The following is a 20,917-nucleotide window of genomic DNA, read 5'->3' on the forward strand; positions in this document are numbered from 1 at the left end:
CATTCTTTCTCGAGTGATTCATTCTGTCACTCCCTGATGGTGGAGAGTCTAGCAGAACATAATTTTGCAACAGTGTATGAGGGAGACATAGTATTCAAGTCTATTACTCAGTGATATCTGTAAAATCTATTTACCACTCCCGAATGATATAACAGCATAAATATAGGAGGAACGTCCTTTATTTCTGTTTCGACTGGTGTCAGTTAGAGGATCACTACATTTATAGTGGTGGTAATTTATACACCACTACGCGAGACTAACATTTATATTGAGTAGGTGATCATTTACACACAACTACACAATACTAACATTGATATTTGGATCGATTATTTAGTACTATAGGAGCAATATCAGGTGTCTCAGCGCCAGGTTTTAATATTTCATTTCTTACTATCTTCTAGTTTTTAATATTTCGCCTCTTCTTTGATTGGTGGGGAGTTTATTTTATTCTAAATTACCAATAAAAGTTATGTTTTAATTCATTAATAAACAGCCAATTTATGACCCTGTGCACCATAACGCTACCCTTTTTCTTTTTCCTTTTTTGATTAAATATTGGTTTCAGGAGATCCCTGACCATGGTCACTAACTCCTGAGCCTTCTCCTCCGGGAGAAATACCTTCTTCTGTTCTGTGTCCAGAATCATGCCCAGGAAGGGCAGACGCATCGTAGGAATCAGCTGCGACTTTGGAATATTCAGAATCCAGCCGTGCCGTAGCAACACTTCCTGAGAGTGCGCTACGCTGACCAACATCTGCTCTCTGGACCTCGCCTTTATGAGGAGATCGTCCAAGTACGGGATAACTGTAACTCCTTGCTTCCGGAGAAGTACCATCATCTCCGCCATTACCTTGGTAAAGACTCTCGGTGCCGTGGATAGACCAAACGGCAACGTCTGGAATTGGTAATGACAGTCCTGTACCACAAACCTGAGGTACTCCTGGTGAGGCGGATAAATGCGGACATGCAAGTACCCATCCTTGATGTCCAGAGATACCATAAAATCCCCCTCTTCCAGGCTGGCAATGACCGCTCTGAGCGATTCCATTTTGAACTTGAACTTTTTCATGTAAATGTTCAAGGATTTTAAATTTAGAATGGGTCTTACCGAACCGTCCGGTTTCGGTACCACAAACAGTGTGGAATAGTGTGCTGAAGGGGGGGGGGGGGTACCATTATTATCACTTGCTGGAGGTACAGCTTGTGAATAGCCGTCAGGACTATCTCCCTCCCCGTGGGAGAAGCTGGCAAGGCGGATTTTAGGTAACGGTAAGGGGGCGTCACTTCGAATTCCAGCTTGTATCCCTGAGTTACAATTTGTATAGCCCAAGGATCCACTTGTGAGCGAACCCACTGGTTGCAGAAATTTCGGAGACGCGCCCCCACCGCTCCTGGCTCCGCCTGTGGAGCCCCAGCGTCATGCGGTGGACTTAGTGGAAGCAGGGGAGGACTTTTGTTCCTGAGAACTGGCTGCATGGTGCAGCTTCTTTCCTCTACCCCTGCCTCTGGCAAGAAAGGATGCACCTCTGACTCTCTTGCTTTTTTGAGAACGAAAGGACTGCATTTGGTAATACGGTGCTTTCTTAGGCTGTGAGGAAACCTGTGGAAAGAAAGTTGACTTTACAGCTGTCGCTGTGGATACGAGGTCCGAGAGACCGTCCCCAAACAATTCTTCACCCTTATAAGGCAAAACCTCCATGTGTTTTTTAGAGTCGGCATCCCCTGTCCATTGCCGAGTCCATAAGACCCTCCTGGCAGAAATGGACACTGCATTTATTCGAGAGCCCAGCAGGCAAATGTCCCTCTGGGCATCCCGCATATATAAGACGACATCTTTAATATGGCTAAGTGTTAGCAATACGGTATCCCTGTCCAGGGTATCCAACCCCTCTGACAGAGTATCTGTCCATGCTGCAACAGCACTGCACATCCAAGCTGAAGCAATAGCCGGTCTCAGTAGAGTACCAGAGTGTGTATACACAGACTTCAAGATACCTTCCTGCTTCCTATCCGCAGATTCCTTTAGGGCGGCCGTATCCTGAGACGGCAGGGCCACTCTTTTAGATAAGCGCGTCAGGGCCTTGTCAACGCTAGGGGAGGATTCCCAGCGTAACCTATCCGTTGGCGGGAAAGGGTACGCCATTAGTATTCTCTTGGGAATCACCACTTTCTTATCAGGGGAAGACCACGCTTCTTCACATAACTCATTTAATTCATGTGACGGGGGAAAAGTCACTGGCTGCTTTTTCTCCCCAAACATATTTACCCTCTTGTCAGGGACAGGGTCAGCCTCTGAAATGTGTAATACATTTTTCATTGCAATAATCATGTATCGGATGGCCTTAGTCATTTTGGGCTGTAATAGTGCCTCATCCTCGTCGACGCTGGAGTCGGACTCCGTGTCGACATCTGTGTCAACCAACTGAGATAGTGGGCGTTTTTGAGACGCTGACGGCCTCTGAGGCGCCTGGGCAGGCCCGGGTTGAGAGCCCGGCTGTCCCCCGGCAGCAACATAATCAAATCTCTTATGTAATGAGTTTACATGGTCATTTAAGACCTTCCACATATCCATCCAATCAGGTGTCGGCACCGACGGGGGCGACACCACATTTATCTGCACTTGCTCCGCCTCCACGTAACCCTCCTCATCAAACATGTCGACACAGCCGTACCGACACACAGCACACACACAGGGAATGCTCTGACTGAGGACAGGACCCCACAAGGTCTATGGGGAGACAGAGAAAGAGTATGCCAGCACACACCACAGCCAGGGCCGGCTCGAGGCATGTTCGACTCGAGCGGCCGCGCAGGGCGCCACCCTTAATGGGCGCCGTGCGCTGGCGCCGCCATGTCGGAGCCTGGAGCCGGCCCTGATGTCCCCTGCTGTCCCGGCTGACACTGCTGTGTGCGCCGCCGCTGTGTGCGCTTTGCGGCGCCGGCGTCTGATGTCAGACACCGGCGCCGCTCAGCGCGCGCAGACAGGACAGACAGTGGGCGCGCACAGCAGCACTCCCCCTCCCTCGGCACAGCAGGTACTGGGGGCATATGTGGCACTGTGGGGGGCATTTATCTGGCACTGTGGGGGGCATTTATCTGGCACTGTGGGTGGCATTTATCTGGCACTGTGGGGGCATTTATCTGGCACTGTGGGGGGCATTTATCTGGCACTGTGGGGGCATTTATCTGGCACTGTGGGGGGCATTCATTTATCTGGCACTGTGGGGGGCATTCATTTATCTGGCACTGTGGGGGGCATTCATTTATCTGGCACTGCGGGGGGACGGGACATTTATCTGTGCACTGTGAGGGGGCATTAATGTATCTGGCACTGTGGGGGCATTTCTGGCACTGTGGGGGCATATCTGCGCTGTGGGGGCATTTATGTATCTGCACTGTGGGGGCATGTATGTATCTGGCACTGTGGGGGCATTTCTGTATCTGGCACTGGGGGGGCATATCGGCACTGTGGGGGTATTTATGTATCTGGCACTGTGGGGGCATATCTGCACTGTGGGGGCACTTATTTATCTGGCACTGGGGGCATTTATTTATCTGGCACTGTGGGGGCATTTATTTATCTGGCACTGTGGGGGGCATTTATTTATCTGGCACTGTGGGGGGCATTTATTTATCTGGCACTGTGGGGACATATCTGGCACTGGGGGCATTAATGTATCTGGCACTGTGGGGGCATTAATGTATCTGACACTGTGGGGGGCAATAATGCATCTGGCACTGTGTGGGCACTTATGCATCTGGCACTGGGGGCATTTATGCATCTGGCAATGTGTGGGCATTTATGTATCTGGCACTGGGGGCATTTATGTATCTGGCCCTGTGGGGGCATATCTGGCACTGTGGGGGCATTTTTATATATGGCACTGTGGGGACATATCTGGCACTGTGTGGGCATTTTTATATCTGGCACTGTGGGGGCACTTATGTATCTGGCACTGTGTGGGCACTTATGTATCTGGCACTGTGGGGGGCATATCTGCACTGTGGAGGCATTTATGTATCTGGCACTGTGGGGGGCATATCTGCACTGTGGAGGCATTTATGTATCTGGCACTTTGGGGGCATTTATGTATCTGAACTGTGGGTGCATATCTGGCACTGTGTAGCCATTTATGTAGCTGGCACTGCTGGGGGGGGCATGTCACGTGTAGCTGGCACTGCTGGGGGGGGCATGTCGCGTGTAGTTGGCACTGCTGGGGAGCATGTCGCGTGTAGCTGGCACTGCTGGGGGGCATGTCGCGTGTAGCTGGCACTGCTGGGGGGCATGTCGCGTGTAGCTGGCACTGCTGGGGGGCATGTCACGTGTAGCTGGCACTGCTGGGGGGCATGTCACGTGTAGCTGGCACTGCTGGGGGGCATGTCACGTGTAGCTGGCACTGCTGGGGAGCATGTTATGTAGTGTTCCCGCTAGGCGTCTGTGGCTAGGCAATGTGTCTCAGTTATCTCCCTGGTGCAATGTGTCTCAGTGCTGTGCCTGGCGCAAAGTGTATAGGAGGTTCTACCTGGTGCAGTGTGTATTAGCTGCACTACTGTGTGGTGTACTGCAAATTGCCACTATTATGTGGCCACGTACCTTCCCCACGAAGTAACTCCCCTTAATTTTTGCTGCGCGCCTTCGGCGCGCACTGTCCATGCTTTAACATATAGGTATGGGAACAACAAGCAGTATGTACATCATTTTGCCCTCCTAACTTAAAAATGTGCCCTCCCTGTGATCAGCACCATGCCCTAAAAAGTGAACACTATCATGTGTAGCTGGCACTGCTGGGGGGCATGTCATGTGTAGCTGGCACTGCTGCGGGGCATGTCATGTGTAGCTGGCACTGCTGCGGGGCATGTCATGTGTAGCTGGCACTGCTGCGGGGCATGTCATGTGTAGATGGCACTGCTGCGGGGCATGTCATGTGTAGCTGGCACTGCACATTATGTGTATCTGGCACTATACTGGAGACATTGTGTGTAAGGAACACTACTGTGGCTATGTGTAAGGCTGCTAATTGTGTGAAAATATGTTTATAGTTTGATGATATGAAGTTACGAGGCCACGCCCACTTTTCCAGAGGCCACACCCACTTTTCCGGGAGTGCGCGCCTTCGGCGCGCACATGGGGGGGGGGGCTTTTACATTTTCTCGCTTAGGGTGCTAGTAGGCCTGGAGCCGGCCCTGACCACAGCGCTATATACACAGGGATACACACTACCAGAAGTGAATTTTTCCCAATAGCTGCTGTATCAATACACCTTTTGCCTAAATTTATGTGCCCCCCCTCTCTTTTTACCCTCTTAGTGCCAGGAGACTGCAGGGGAGAGCCTGGGGAGCGTCCTTCCAGCGGAGCTGTGAAGAGAAATGGCGCTGGTGTGCTGAGGAAGAAGGCCCCGCCCCCTCAGCGGCGGGCTTCTGTCCCGCTGTTTCTGACTAAAAAATGGCGGGGGTTTTACACATATACAGCCACAGACTGTATTATGTGTCTTTTTTATGCCAAAGGTATTCTTATTGCTGCCCAGGGCACCCCCCCCCCCCCAGCGCCCTGCACCCTACAGTGACCGGAGTGTGTGGTGTGCAGTGGGAGCAATGGCGCACAGCTGCGGTGCTGTGCGCTACCTTAATGAAGACAGGAGTCTTCAGCCGCCGATTTTATCACCAACTTCTGATCTTCTGGCTCTGCGAGGGGGACGGCGGCGCGGCTCCGGGAACGGACGACCGAGGACCTTTGCCTGTGTTCAAACCCTCTGGAGCTAATTGGTGTCCAGTAGCCTAAGAAGCGCAATCTAGCTGTGAACAGGTACGTTTGCTTCTCTCCCCTCGGTCCCACGTAGCAGTGAGTCTGTTGCCAGCATATCTCACTGAAAATAAAAAACCTAACATTACTTTCTTTACTAGCAGGCTCAGGAGAGCCCACTAGGTGCATCCAGCTCTGGCCGGGCACAGATTCTAACTGAGGTCTGGAGGAGGGGCATAGAGGGAGGAGCCAGTGCACACCAGATAGTACCTAATCTTTCTTTTAGAGTGCCCAGTCTCCTGCGGAGCCCGTCTATTCCCCATGGTCCTTACGGAGTCCCCAGCATCCACTAGGACGTCAGAGAAATATCCGGACTGCGGGGCATTATGTATTGGGCAGCATGGCTGGTAAAGTGGATTGCATTACTGCCTCACAGAATTGATCTATTGCACCCAGCATGTTGGCTGCTCTTAATTAATGGGCGCCCGTCTGACTAATGCCCCCAAAAGCACCGGGTTTAGCCGTGTAAAGCAGAGAAACCTGACAAGTCCTGCCTGCGACGCAAAAAGTCACTTTCCGCACATTTCTGAATGCCACCTCAGGAGGCTGCAAGCAGAAACGTAGGCACGGATGGCACTCACTCCTGTGCGGCACCACTATTAAATAGATACCGACGGCAAACGACAATTGAATGGCCCCCAATATGTTTAGAGTATATTTGAAAAAATATCCGGACACCAAGCTAGCATGTAACATACTGTACCTTGCACTTAATGGCTTTTTTATAACCAAATACTTTCTTGAACTGCTCGTGGAGCTGGGTGTCCGTTAATGGAAGCCGCTTGGGTTTCAGCGAGCTTATTATTCCATTCATAGATCCCCACCACTGCTTTGTGAGCGTGGTCTGGTAGAAATCTTCCAGCTCGATTGCAATGACGTGGTAGCTATAGAAACACAATGACTATAAGCAATAATACAGAATAAAAATATAAAAAACAGAAGACAACGAAGAGAGATTTTTTTTTTTATTATATTACAGTATAAAACATTTGGCCAAAATGTAAAAAATAAGATAAATAAAACCCTAATATGATGCTACAGACTTGTCTGCACGCATGTGACACAATTGCGATAATAAGAATTTACTTACCGATAATTCTATTTCTCATAGTCCGTAGTGGATGCTGGGGACTCCGTAAGGACCATGGGGAATAGCGGCTCCGCAGGAGACTGGGCACAAAAGTAAAAGCTTTAGGACTACCTGGTGTGCACTGGCTCCTCCCCCTATGACCCTCCTCCAAGCCTCAGTTAGGATACTGTGCCCGGACGAGCGTACACAATAAGGAAGGATATTGAATCCCGGGTAAGACTCATACCAGCCACACCAATCACACCGTACAACCTGTGATCTGAACCCAGTTAACAGCATGATAACAGAAGGAGCCTCTGAAAAGATGGCTCACAACAATAATAACCCGATTTTTGTAACAATAACTATGTACAAGTATTGCAGACAATCCGCACTTGGGATGGGCGCCCAGCATCCACTACGGACTATGAGAAATAGAATTATCGGTAAGTAAATTCTTATTTTCTCTAACGTCCTAAGTGGATGCTGGGGACTCCGTAAAGACCATGGGGATTATACCAAAGCTCCCAAACGGGCGGGAGAGTGCGGATGACTCTGCAGTACCAAATGAGAGAACTCAAGGTCCTCCTCAGCCAGGGTATCAAATTTGTAGAATTTAGCAAACGTGTTTGCCCCTGACCAAGTAGCTGCTCGGCAAAGTTGTAAAGCCGAGACCCCTCGGGCAGCCGCCCAAGATGAGCCCACTTTCCTTGTGGAATGGGCTTTTACAGATTTTGGCTGTGGCAGGCCTGCCACAGAATGTGCAAGCTGAATTGTACTACAAATCCAACGAGCAATAGTCTGCTTAGAAGCAGGAGCACCCAGCTTGTTGGGTGCATACAGGATAAATAGCGAGTCAGATTTTCTGACTCCAGCCGTCCTGGAAACATATTTTCAGGGCCCTGACTACGTCCAGCAACTTGGAGTCCTCCAAGTCCCTAGTAGCCGCAGGCACCACAATAGGCTGGTTCAAGTGAAATGCTGAAACCACCTTAGGGAGAAATTGAGGACGAGTCCTCAATTCTGCCCTGTCCGTATGAAAAAATTAGGTAAGGGCTTTTATAGGATAAAGCCGCTAATTCTGAGACACGCCTGGCTGAAGCCAGGGCTAACAGCATTACCACCTTCCATGTGAGATATTTTAAGTCCACAGTGGAAAGTGGTTTAAACCAATGTGATTTTAGGAATCCCAAAATTACATTTAGATCCCAAGGTGCCACTGGAGGCACAAAAGGAGGTTGTATATGCAGTACCCCCTTGACAAACGTCTGTACTTCAGGAACTGAAGCCAGTTCTTTTTGGAAGAAAATCGACAGGGCCGAAATCTGAACCTTAATGGACCCTAATTTTAGGCCCATAGACAGTCCTGTTTGTAGGAAATGCAGGAAACGACCCAGTTGAAATTCCTCTGTAGGGGCCTTCCTGGCCTCGCACCACGCAACATATTTACGCCAAATACGGTGATAATGTTGTACGGTTACATCCTTCCTGGCTTTGATCAGGGTAGGGATGACTTCATCCGGAATGCCTTTTTCCTTCAGGATCCGGCGTTCAACCGCCATGCCGTCAAACGCAGCCGCGGTAAGTCTTGGAAGAGACAGGGTCCCTGCTGGAGCAGGTCCTTTCTTAGAGGTAGAGGCCACGGGTCCTCTGTGAGCATCTCTTGAAGTTCCGGGTACCAAGTCCTTCTTGGCCAATCCGGAGCCACGAGTATAGTCCTTACTCCTCTCCTTCTTATGATCCTCAGTACCTTGGGTATGAGAGGCAGAGGAGGGAACACATACACTGACTGGTACACCCATGGTGTTACCAGAGCGTCCACAGCTATTGCCTGAGGGTCCCTTGACCTGGCGCAATATCTGTCTAGTTTTTTGTTGAGGCGGGACGCCATCATGTCCACCTTTGGTTTTTCCCAACGGTTCACAATCATGTGGAAGACTTCTGGGTGAAGTCCCCACTCCCCCGGGTGGATGTCCACACCCGGAATGAACACTGCTGACAGTGCTATCACATGATTTTCTGCCCAGCGAAGAATCCTTGCAACTTCTGTCATTGCCCTCCTGCTTCTTGTGCCGCCCTGTCTGTTTACGTGGGCGACTGCCGTGATGTTGTCCGACTGGATCAGCACCGGCTGACCTTGAAGCAGAGGTCTTGCTAGGCTCAGAGCATTGTAGATGGCTCTTAGCTCCAGGATATTTATGTGAAGTGATGTCTCCAGGCTTGACCACAAGCCCTGGAAATTTCTTCCCCGTGTGAATGCTCCCCAGCCTCTCAGGCTGGCATCCGTGGTCACCAGGACCCAGTCCTGAATGCCGAATCTGCGGCCCTCTAGAAGATGAGCACTCTGCAACCACCACAGGAGAGACACCCTTGTCCTTGGAGACAGGGTTATCCGCTGATGCATCTGAAGATGCGATCCGGACCATTTGTCCAGCAGATCCCACTGAAAAGTTCTTGCGTGGAATCTGCCGAATGGAATCGCTTCGTAAGAAGCCACCATATTTCCCAGGACCCTTGTGCATTTATGCACTGACACTTGGCCTGGTTTTAGGAGGTTCCTGACTAGCTCGGATAACTCCCTGGCTTTCTCCTCCGGGAGAAACACCTTTTTCTGGACTGTGTCCAGAATCATCCCTAGGAACAGCAGACGTGTCGTCGGAATCAGCTGCGATTTTGGAATATTTAGAATCCACCCGTGCTGTCGTAGCACTACTTGAGATAGTGCTACTCCGACCTCTAACTGTTCCCTGGACCTTGCCCTTATCAGGAGATCGTCCAAGTAAGGGATAATTAAGACGCCTTTTCTTCGAAGAAGAATCATCATTTCGGCCATTACCTTGGTAAAGACCCGGGGTGCCGTGGACAATCCAAACGGCAGCGTCTGAAACTGATAGTGACAGTTCTGTACCACAAACCTGAGGTACCCTTGGTGAGAAGGGCAAATTGGGACATGGAGGTAAGCATCCTTGATGTCCAGAGACACCATATAGTCCCCTTCTTCCAGGTTCGCTATCACTGCTCTGAGTGACTCCATCTTGAATTTGAACCTTTGTATGTAAGTGTTCAAGGATTTCAGATTTAAAATAGGTCTCACCGAGCCGTCCGGCTTCGGTACCACAAACAGCGTGGAATAATACCCCTTTCCCTGTTGTAGGAGGGGTACCTTGATTATCACCTGCTGGGAATACAGCTTGTGAATGGCTTCCAATACCGCCTCCCTGTCGGAGGGAGACGTTGGTAAAGCAGACTTCAGGAACCGGCGAGGGGGAGACGTCTCGAATTCCAATTTGTACCCCTGAGATACTACCTGTAGGATCCAGGGGTCCACTTGCGAGTGAGCCCACTGCGCGCTGAAATTCTTGAGACGACCCCCCACCGTACCTGAGTCCGCTTGTAAGGCCCCAGAGTCATGCTGAGGACTTGGCAGAAGCGGGGGAGGGCTTCTGTTCCTGGGAAGAGGCTGCCTGCTGCAGTCTTTTTCCCCTTCCTCTGCCCCGGGGCAGATATGAGTGGCCTTTTGCCCGCTTGCCCTTATGGGGACGAAAGGATTGAGCCTGAAAAGACGGTGTCTTTTTCTGCTGAGAGGTGACCTGGGGTAAAAAGGTGGATTTCCCAGCCGTTGCCGTGGCCACCAGGTCCGATAGACCGACCCCAAATAACTCCTCCCCTTTATACGGCAATACTTCCATATGCCGTTTGGAATCCGCATCACCTGACCACTGTCGCGTCCATAACCCTCTTCTGGCAGAAATGGACAGCGCACTTACTCTTGATGCCAGAGTGCAAATATCCCTCTGTGCATCTCGCATATATAGAAATGCATCCTTTAAATGCTCTATAGTCAATAATATACTGTCCCTGTCCAGGGTATCAATATTTTCAGTCAGGGAATCCGACCAAGCCACCCCAGCACTGCACATCCAGGCTGAGGCGATTGCTGGTCTCAGTATAACACCAGTATGTGTGTATATACTTTTTAGGATATTTTCCAGCTTCCTATCAGCTGGCTCCTTGAGGGCGGCCGTATCCGGAGACGGTAACGCCACTTGTTTTGATAAGCGTGTGAGCGCCTTATCTACCCTAGGGGGTGTTTCCCAACGCGCCCTAACCTCTGGCGGGAAAGGGTATAATGCCAATAATTTTTTAGAAATTAGCAGTTTTTTATCGGGGGAAACCCACGCTTCATCACACACCTCATTTAATTCATCTGATTCAGGAAAAACTACGGGTAGTTTTTTCACACCCCACATAATACCCTTTTTTGTGGTACTTGTAGTATCAGAAATGTTCAAAACCTCCTTCATTGCCGTGATCATGTAACGTGTGGCCCTACTGGAAAATACGTTTGTTTCCTCACCGTCGACACTGGAGTCAGTGTCCGTGTCTGGGTCTGTGTCGACCATCTGAGGTAACGGGCGCTTTAGAGCCCCTGACGGTGTTTGAGACGCCTGGACAGGTATTAACTGTTTTTCCGGCTGTCTCATGTCGTCAACAGTCTTTTGTAAAGTGCTGACGCTATCACGTAATTCCTTCCATACGACCATCCAGTCAGGTGTCGACTCCCTAGGGGGTGACATCACTATTACAGGCAATTGCTCCGCCTCCATACCATTTTCCTCCTCATACATGTCAACACAACGTACCGACACACAGCACACACACAGGGAATGCTCTGATAGAGGACAGGACCCCACTAGCCCTTTGGGGAGACAGAGGGAGAGTTTGCCAGCACACACCAGAGCGCTATATATATATACAGGGATAACCTTATATAAGTGTTTTTCCCTTATATAGCTGCTGTATTATTAATCTGCCAAATTTAGTGCCCCCCCTCTCTTGTTTTACCCTGTTTCTGTAGTGCAGGACTGCAGGGGAGAGCCAGGGAGCTTCCCTCCAACGGAGCTGTGAGGGAAAATGGCGCTTGTGTGCTGAGGAGATAGGCTCCGCCCCTTTCTCGGCGGCCTTTCTCCCGCTTTTTTAAGGAAAAACTGGCAGGGGTTAAATGCATCCATATAGCCCAGGAGCTATATGTGATGTATTTTTAGCCATCTAAGGTGTTTTTATTGCGTCTCAGGGCGCCCCCCCCCCAGCGCCCTGCACCCTCAGTGACCGGAGTGTGAAGTGTGCTGAGAGCAATGGCGCACAGCTGCGGTGCTGTGCGCTACCTTATTGAAGACAGGACGTCTTCTGCCGCCGATTTCCCGGACCTCTTCAGTCTTCTGGCTCTGTAAGGGGGCCGGCGGCGCGGCTCTGGGACCCATCCATGGCTGGGCCTGTGATCGTCCCTCTGGAGCTAATGTCCAGTAGCCTAAGAAGCCCAATCCACTCTGCACGCAGGTGAGTTCGCTTCTTCTCCCCTTAGTCCCTCGGTGCAGTGAGCCTGTTGCCAGCAGGTCTCACTGAAAATAAAAAACCTAAAACTAAACTTTTCACTAAGCAGCTCAGGAGAGCCACCTAGTGTGCACCCTTCTCGTTCGGGCACAAAAATCTAACTGAGGCTTGGAGGAGGGTCATAGGGGGAGGAGCCAGTGCACACCAGGTAGTCCTAAAGCTTTTACTTTTGTGCCCAGTCTCCTGCGGAGCCGCTATTCCCCATGGTCCTTACGGAGTCCCCAGCATCCACTTAGGACGTTAGAGAAAATAGAAACTGAGGGAACCTGCGCCTGCTCTAGACTATATGATGGTACCCTACTGCGTAAGGAGCAGCAGCTGGAACTCAGAGCCATTCAGCCCCTAGTGCTACAATTAAGAAGGTCATTCTAGTGGTTAAGTTGGGTAACAGTGGTGTGACCAAGGAGGAGAATACGCTTAGTGCTTACCTAGCACGAAATGAATGAAAGAGAACAGCGTCATGATCACGGAATTGTATTGTTATATACAATGTAGCAGAACAGGTGTTAAGTGTACTTCACAATTCTTCTCGCAGCGGCAGAATTTAAGTTTGGATAACACTGGGTGGGGGGCAGCGCTACTGACACTGGGGAGGTGGGGTGTCCCGCACTACTGACATTGGGCAGGGACATGCGCTACCGACGCACTACTGACGCTGGGGAGGGCTCAGCACTTATGATGCCGGGGAAGGCCCAGCACTACTAACGCTGGGGAAGGCCCAGCACTATTGATGCCACGGAAGGGCCCAGCACTACTGACGCTGGGGAGGGACCAGCACTACTGATGCCGGGGAGGGACCAGCACTACTGACGATGGGGAGGGCTCAGCACTTATGATGTCGGGGAGGGACCAGCACTACTGACGCTGGGGAGGGACCAGCACTACTGACGCTGGGGAGGGACCAGCACTACTGACGATGGGGAGGGCTCAGCACTTATGATGCCACGGAAGGGCCCAGCACTACTGATGCCGGGGAGGGACCAGCACTACTGACGATGGGGAGGGCTCAGCACTTATGATGTCGGGGAGGGACCAGCACTACTGACGCTGGGGAGGGACCAGCACTACTGACGCTGGGGAGGGACCAGCACTACTGACGATGGGGAGGGCTCAGCACTTATGATACCGGGGAGGACCAGCACTACTGATGCCGGGGAGGGACCAGCACTACTGGTGGTGGGGAGGGACCAGCACTACTGATGCCGGGGAGGGACCAGTACTACTGGTGGTGGGGAGGGACCAGCACTACTGGTGGTGGGGAGGGACCAGCACTACTGACGATGGGGAGGGCTCAGCACTTATGATGCCGGGGAGGACCAGCACTACTGATGCCGGGGAGGGACCAGCACTACTGGTGGTGGGGAGGGACCAGCACTACTGATGCCGGGGAGGGACCAGCACTACTGGTGGTCGGGAGGGACCAGCACTACTGGTGGTGGGGAGGGACCAGCACTACTGACGATGGGGAGGGCTCAGCACTACTGGTGGTGGGGAGGGACCAGCACTACTGATGCCGGGGAGGACCAGCACTACTGATGCCGGGGAGGGACCAGCACTACTGGTGGTGGGGAGGGACCAGCACTACTGGTGGTGGGGAGGGACCAGCACTACTGACGATGGGGAGGGCTCAGCACTTATGATGTCGGGGAGGGACCAGCACTACTGACGCTGGGGAGGGACCAGCACTACTGACGATGGGGAGGGCTCAGCACTACTGATGCCGGGGAGGGACCAGCACTACTGGTGGTGGGGAGGGACCAGCACTACTGATGCCGGGGAGGGACCAGCACTACTGGTGGTGGGGAGGGACCAGCACTACTGATGCCGGGGAGGGACCAGCACTACTGGTGGTGGGGAGGGACCAGCACTACTGGTGGTGGGGAGGGACCAGCACTACTGACGATGGGGAGGGCTCAGCACTTATGATGTCGGGGAGGGACCAGCACTACTGACGCTGGGGAGGGACCAGCACTACTGACGCCCCCCCATATTTGAAATAGGGATGGTGCATGTGCAAAAAAATAAGAATTTACTTACCGATAATTCTATTTCTCGGAGTCCGTAGTGGATGCTGGGGTTCCTGAAAGGACCATGGGGAATAGCGGCTCCGCAGGAGACAGGGCACAAAAAGTAAAGCTTTAGGATCAGGTGGTGTGCACTGGCTCCTCCCCCTATGACCCTCCTCCAAGCCTCAGTTAGGTACTGTGCCCGGACGAGCGTACACAATAAGGAAGGATTTATGAATCCCGGGTAAGACTCATACCAGCCACACCAATCACACTGTACAACCTGTGATCTGAACCCAGTTAACAGTATGATAACAGCGGAGCCTCTGAAAGGATGGCTCACAACAATAATAACCCGATTTTTGTAACTATGTACAAGTAATGCAGATAATCCGCACTTGGGATGGGCGCCCAGCATCCACTACGGACTCCGAGAAATAGAATTATCGGTAAGTAAATTCTTATTTTCTCTATCGTCCTAGTGGATGCTGGGGTTCCTGAAAGGACCATGGGGATTATACCAAAGCTCCCAAACGGGCGGGAGAGTGCGGATGACTCTGCAGCACCGAATGAGAGAACTCCAGGTCCTCCTTAGCCAGGGTATCAAATTTGTAGGATTTTACAAACGTGTTTGCCCCTGACTAAATAGCCGCTCGGCAAAGTTGTAAAGCCGAGACCCCTCGGGCAGCCGCCCAAGATGAGCCCACCTTCCTTGTGGAATGGGCATTTACATATTTTGGCTGTGGCAGGCCTGCCACAGAATGTGCAAGCTGAATTGTATTACACATCCAACTAGCAAAAGTCTGCTTAAAAGCAAGAGCACCCAGTTTGTTGGGTGCATACAGGATAACAGCAAGTCAGTTTTCCTGACTCCAGCCGTCCTGGAACCTATATTTTCAGGGCCCTGACCACATCTAGCAACTTGGAGTCCTCCAAGTCCCTAGTAGGCGCAAGACACCCCAATAAGCTGGTTCAGGTGAAACACTGACACCACCTTAGGGAGAGAACTGGGGACGAGTCCGCAGCTCTGCCCTGTCCGAATGGACAAACAGATATGGGCTTTTTTGAGAAAAAAACCACCAATTTGACACTCGCCTGGTCCAGGCCAGGTCCAAGAGCACGTTCACTTTTCATGTGAGATGCTTCAAATCCACAGATTTGACTGGTTTTAAACCAATGTGTTTTGAGGAATCCCAGAACTACGTTGAGATCCCACAGTGCCACTGGAGGCACAAAAGGGGGTTGTATATGCAATACTCCCTTGACAAACTTCTGGACTTCAGGAACTGAAGCCAATTCTTTCTGGAAGAAAAATCGACAGGGCCGAAATTTGAACCTTAATGGACCCCAATTTGAGGCCCATAGACACTCCTGTTTGCAAGAAATGCAGGAATCGACCGAGTTGAAATTTCTTCGTGGGGCCTTCCTGGCCTCACACCACGCAACATATTTTCGCCACATGTGGTGATAATGTTGTGCGGTCACCTCCTTTCTGGCTTTGACCAGGGTAGGAATGACCTCTTCCTGAATGCCTTTTCCCTTAGGATCCGGCGTTCCACCGCCATGCCGTCAAACGCAGCTGCGGTAAGTCTTGGAACAGACATGGTACTTGCTGAAACAAGTCCCTTCTTAGCGGCAGAGGCCATAAGTCCTCTGTGAGCATCTCTTGAAGTTCCGGGTACCAAGTCCTTCTTGGCCAATCCGGAGCCATGAGTATAGTTCTTACTCCTCTACGTCTTATAATTCTCAGTACCTTAGGTATGAAAAGCAGAGGATGGAACACATACACCGACTGGTACACCCACGGTGTTACCAGAACGTCCACAGCTATTGCCTGAGGGTCTCTTAACCTGGCGCAATACCTGTCCCGTTTTTTGTTCAGACGGGACGCCATCATGTCCACCTTTGGTAATTCCCAACGGTTTACAATTATGTGGAAAACTTCCCCATGAAGTTCCCACTCTGCCGGGTGGAGGTCGTGCCTACTGAGGAAGTCTGCTTCCCAGTTTCCATTCCCGGAATGAAACACTGCTGACAGTGCTATCACATGATTTTCCGCCCAGCGAAAAGTCCTTGCAGTTTTTGCCACTGCCCTCCTGCTTCTTGTGCCGCCCTGTCTATTTACGTGGGCGACTGCCGTGATGTTTTATCCCACTGGATCAATACCGGCTGACCTTGAAGCAGAGGTCTTGCTAAGCTTAGAGCATTATAATTTTACCCTTAGCTATATTTATGTGGAGAAAAATCTCCAGACTTGATCACACTCCCTGGAAATTTTTTCCTTGTGTGACTGCTCCCCAGCCTCTCGGGCTGGCCTCCGTGGTCACCAACATCCAAAACTGAATGCCGAATCTGCGGCCCTCTAGAAGATGAGCACTCTGTAACCACCACAGGAGAGACACCCTTGTCCTTGGATATAGGGTTATCCGCTGATGCATCTGAAGATGCGATCCGGACCATTTGTCCAGCAGATCCCACTGAAAAGTTCTTGCATGAAATCTGCCGACTGGAATTGCTTCGAAGGAAGTCACCATTTTTTTACCATGGCCCTTGTGCAATGATGCACTGATTTTAGGAGGTTCCTGACTAGCTCGGATAACTCCCTGGCTTTCTCTTCCGGGAGAAACACCTTTTTCTGGACTGTGTCCAGAATCATCCCTAAGCACAGGAGACTTGTTGTCGGGATCAGCTGCGATTTTGGAATATTTAGAATCCACCCCTGCTGTTGTAACAGTATCCGAGATAGTGCTACTCCGACCTCCAACTGTTCCCTGGACTTTGCCCTTATCAGGAGATCGTCCAAGTAAGGGATAATTAAGACGCCTTTTCTTCGAAGAAGAACCATCATTTCGGCCATTACCTTGGTAAAGACCCGGGGTGCCGTAGACAATCCAAACGGCAGCGTCTGAAACTGATAGTGACAGTTCTGTACCACGAACCTGAGGTACCCTTAGTGATAAGAGCAAATTTGGGACATGGAGGTAAGCATCCCTGATGTCTCGGGACACCAGATAGTCCCCTTCTTCCCGGTTCGTTATCACTGCTCTGAGTGACTCCATCTTGATTTGAACCTTTGTAAGTGTTCAAATTTTTTTAGATTTAGAATAGGTCTCACCTAGCCTTCTGGCTTCAGTACCACAATATAGTGTGGAATAATACCCCTTTTCTTGTTGTAGGAGGGGTAATTTAATTATCACCTGCTGGGAATACAGCTCGTGAATTTTTTCCCATACTGCCTCCTTGTCGGAGGGAGACCTTGGTAAAGCAGACTTCAGGAGCCTGCGCAGGGGAAACGTCTCGACATTCCAAACTGTACCCCTGGGATACTACTTGTAGGATCCAGGGGTCCTGTACGGTCTCAGCGTCATGCTGAGAGCTTGTCAGAAGCGGTGGAACGCTTCTGTTCCTGGGAATGGGCTGCCTGCTGCAGTCTTCTTCCCTTTCCTCTATCCCTGGGCAGATATGACTCTTATAGGGACGAAAGGACTGAAGCTGAAAAGACGGTGTCTTTTTCTGCAGAGATGTGACTTAGGGTAAAAACGGTGGATTTTCCAGCAGTTGCCGTGGCCACCAGGTCCGATGGACCGACCCCAAATAACTCCTCTTCCTTTATACGGCAATACACCTTTGTGCCGTTTGGAATCTGCATCACCTGACCACTGTCGTGTCCATAAACATCTTCTGGCAGATATGGACATCGCACTTACTCTTGATGCCAGAGTGCAAATATCCCTCTGTGCATCTCGCATATATAGAAATACATCCTTTAAATGCTCTATAGTCAATAAAATACTGTCCCTGTCAAGGGTATCAATATTTTTAGTCAGGGAATCCGACCAAGCCACCCCAGCTCTGCACATCCAGGCTGAGGCGATCGCTGGTCGCAGTATAACACCAGTATGTGTGTATATACTTTTTATGATATTTTTCCAGCCTCCTGTCAGCTGGCTCCTTGAGGACGGCCCTATCTATAGACGGTACCGCCACTTGTTCTGATAAGCGTGTGAGCGCCTTATCCACCCTAAGGGGTGTTTCCCAACGCGCCCTAACTTCTGGCGGGAAAGGGTATACCGCCCATATTTTCTATCGGGGGGAACCCACGCATCATCACACACTTCATTTAATTTATCTGATTCAGGAAAAACTACGGTAGTTTTTTCACATCCCACATAATACCCTCTTTTGTGGTACTTGTAGTATCAGAAATATGTAACACCTCCTTCATTGCCCTTAACGTGTGGCCCTAATAAGGAATACGTTTGTTTATTCACCGTCGACACTGGATTCAGTGTCCCTGTCTGTGTCGACCGACTAAAGTAAACGGGCGTTTTAAAACCCCTGACGGTGTTTTTGAGACGTCTGGACCGGTACTAATTGTTTGTCGGCCGTCTCATGTCGTCAACCGACCTTGGCGCGTGTTGACATTATCACGTAATTCCCTAAATAAGCCATCCATTCCGGTGTCGACTCCCTAGAGAGTGACATCACCATTACAGGCAATTGCTCCGCCTCCTCACCAACATCGTCCTCATACATGTCGACACACACGTACCGACACACAGCACACACACAGGGAATGCTCTGATAGAGGACAGGACCTACTAGCCCTTTGGAGAGACAGAGGGAGAGTTTGCCAGCACACACCAAAAACGCTATAATTATATAGGGACAACCTTATATAAGTGTTTTCCCTTATAGCATCTTTTTTATATATTTCTAACGCCAAATTAGTGCCCCCCCTCTCTGTTTTAACCCTGTTTCTGTAGTGCAGTGCAGGGGAGAGCCTGGGAGCCTTCCCTCCAGCCTTTCTGTGAGGGAAAATGGCGCTGTGTGCTGAGGAGATAGGCCCCGCCCCTTTTTCGGCGGCCTCGTCTCCCGCTCTTAACGGATTCTGGCAGGGGTTAAATATCTCCATATAGCCCCCGGAGGCTATATGTGAGGTATTTTTAGCCAAAAAAGGTTTTCATTTGCCTCCCAGGGCGCCCCCCTCCCAGCGCCCTGCACCCTCAGTGACTGCCGTGTGAAGTGTGCTGAGAGGAAAATGGCGCACAGCTGCAGTGCTGTGCGCTACCTTAAGAAGACTGAGGAGTCTTCTGCCGCCGATTCTGGACCTCTTCTCGTTTCAGCATCTGCAAGGGGGCCGGCGGCGAGGCTCCGGTGACCATCCAGGCTGTACCTGTGATCGTCCCTCTGGAGCTAATGTCCAGTAGCCAAAGAAGCCAATCCATCCTGCACGCAGGTGAGTTCACTTCTTCTCCCCTAAGTCCCTCGTTGCAGTGATCCTGTTGCCAGCAGGACTCACTGTAAAATAAAAAAACCTAAGCTAAACTTTTCTAAGCAGCTCAGGAGAGCCACCTAGATTGCACCCTTCTCGGCCGGGCACAAAAATCTAACTGAGGCTTGGAGGAGGGTCATAGGGGGAGGAGCCAGTGCACACCACCTGATCCTAAAGCTTTACTTTTTGTGCCCTGTCTCCTGCGGAGCCGCTATTCCCCATGGTCCTTTCAGGAACCCCAGCATCCACTAGGACGATAGAGAAAGGGACATAATCTTGTGGGAAAGGGGCATAACCATACAATAGTTCCCCCAATTCAAATTACGCTACAGTAGTAACCCTTATACACATTATGCCCAAACAGTAGCAGTTCCCTTTACACATTATGCCCACACAGTAATTCTTATAACACTGAGGAGACATCAGCAGTGCCTGGCCTGGCTGAGGAGGCAACGCCAACCAAGGCCAGGTACTATAATCAAATAGTAGTGCAAAAAGTGCAGTGCAGCGCACTACCCAGTGGTGCAAGTAGAAAAAAATTGTTAGTGGTACTATGTGCGCGCGCCTTCGTCGCGCGCAAGCCCAAAAAAATGGGTGTGGCCTCATGCCACACTGGACGTGGCCAATGAAAATGGGGGCATGATACACATATGACCCCAATAGTGCAGTACCAGATACACATATGCCCCCAATAGTGCCAGATACACACATGCCCCCACAGTGTCAGATACACACATGCCCCCACAGTGCCAGATACACACATGCCCCCACAGTGCCAGATATGCCCCCACAGTGCTAGATATGCCCCCACAGTGCCAAATACACATGCCCCCACAGTGCTAGATATGCCCCCACAGTGCCAGATACACATATTCCCCCATGTTGCCAGATATGCCCCCATGTTGCCAGATATGCCCCCACATTACCAGATACACATGCCGCCACGGAGCCAGATATGCCCCCACAGTGCCAGATGTGCCCCCAGCAGCGCAACTCACCGTTGTTGATGCTGCTGCTGATGCCTGGGTCCGGCACTGTCTGCTGCTGCTGTTGGGGAGAGAAGAGCACAGCATGCGCCTCTCCTGCACTCAGTCCGGTCTCCTCCTGCGGCGGCGGCATCATGTAGCTCAGATTCTGGCACCGGTCCTCGTGGTCCGGCAGCGGCGACTCCTGATTGGCTGCCAGTCCGTGAGCTCTGATTGGCTCACGAACCAGCGTTTTATTACACGCTGCCGCAGCCGCCGGCCTCAAAGGGGGGAGAAACCACTGGTCTACGGACGGGCAGGAGAGGAGAGGCACATGCTGCGCTCTCCTCTCTCCACGGTGTCTGCAAGGTGGCGTACCGGCTGGGAATTTCGTACCGGTACGCAGTGCCG

At 51.1% G+C, this 20,917-nt stretch overlaps 1 protein-coding gene across 7 annotated transcripts in view; it reads right to left on the bottom strand.

Annotated features, from left to right (window-relative positions):
* The window catches only part of ANKAR (ankyrin and armadillo repeat containing), a 356,791-nt gene that overhangs the window by 269,043 nt on the left and 66,831 nt on the right, over positions 1 to 20,917 (bottom strand). For 6 of the 7 annotated variants that reach the window (XR_010181859.1, XR_010181860.1, XM_063932915.1 and 3 more), the window contains one exon: positions 6,504 to 6,684. The exons of the other annotated variant lie outside the window; for it this stretch is intronic. Coding sequence is in view for 4 of the 6 variants with exons in the window: in XM_063932915.1 (XP_063788985.1) it covers positions 6,504 to 6,684 (181 nt within the window). In the remaining 2 variants the exon portion in view is untranslated. The remainder of the gene's footprint in view (positions 1 to 6,503; positions 6,685 to 20,917) is intronic. 7 annotated transcript variants of the gene reach the window in all.

The sequence above is a fragment of the Pseudophryne corroboree genome, chromosome 7 (assembly GCF_028390025.1).
Source record: "Pseudophryne corroboree isolate aPseCor3 chromosome 7, aPseCor3.hap2, whole genome shotgun sequence".
NCBI classification, from domain to species: Eukaryota; Metazoa; Chordata; class Amphibia; order Anura; family Myobatrachidae; genus Pseudophryne; species Pseudophryne corroboree.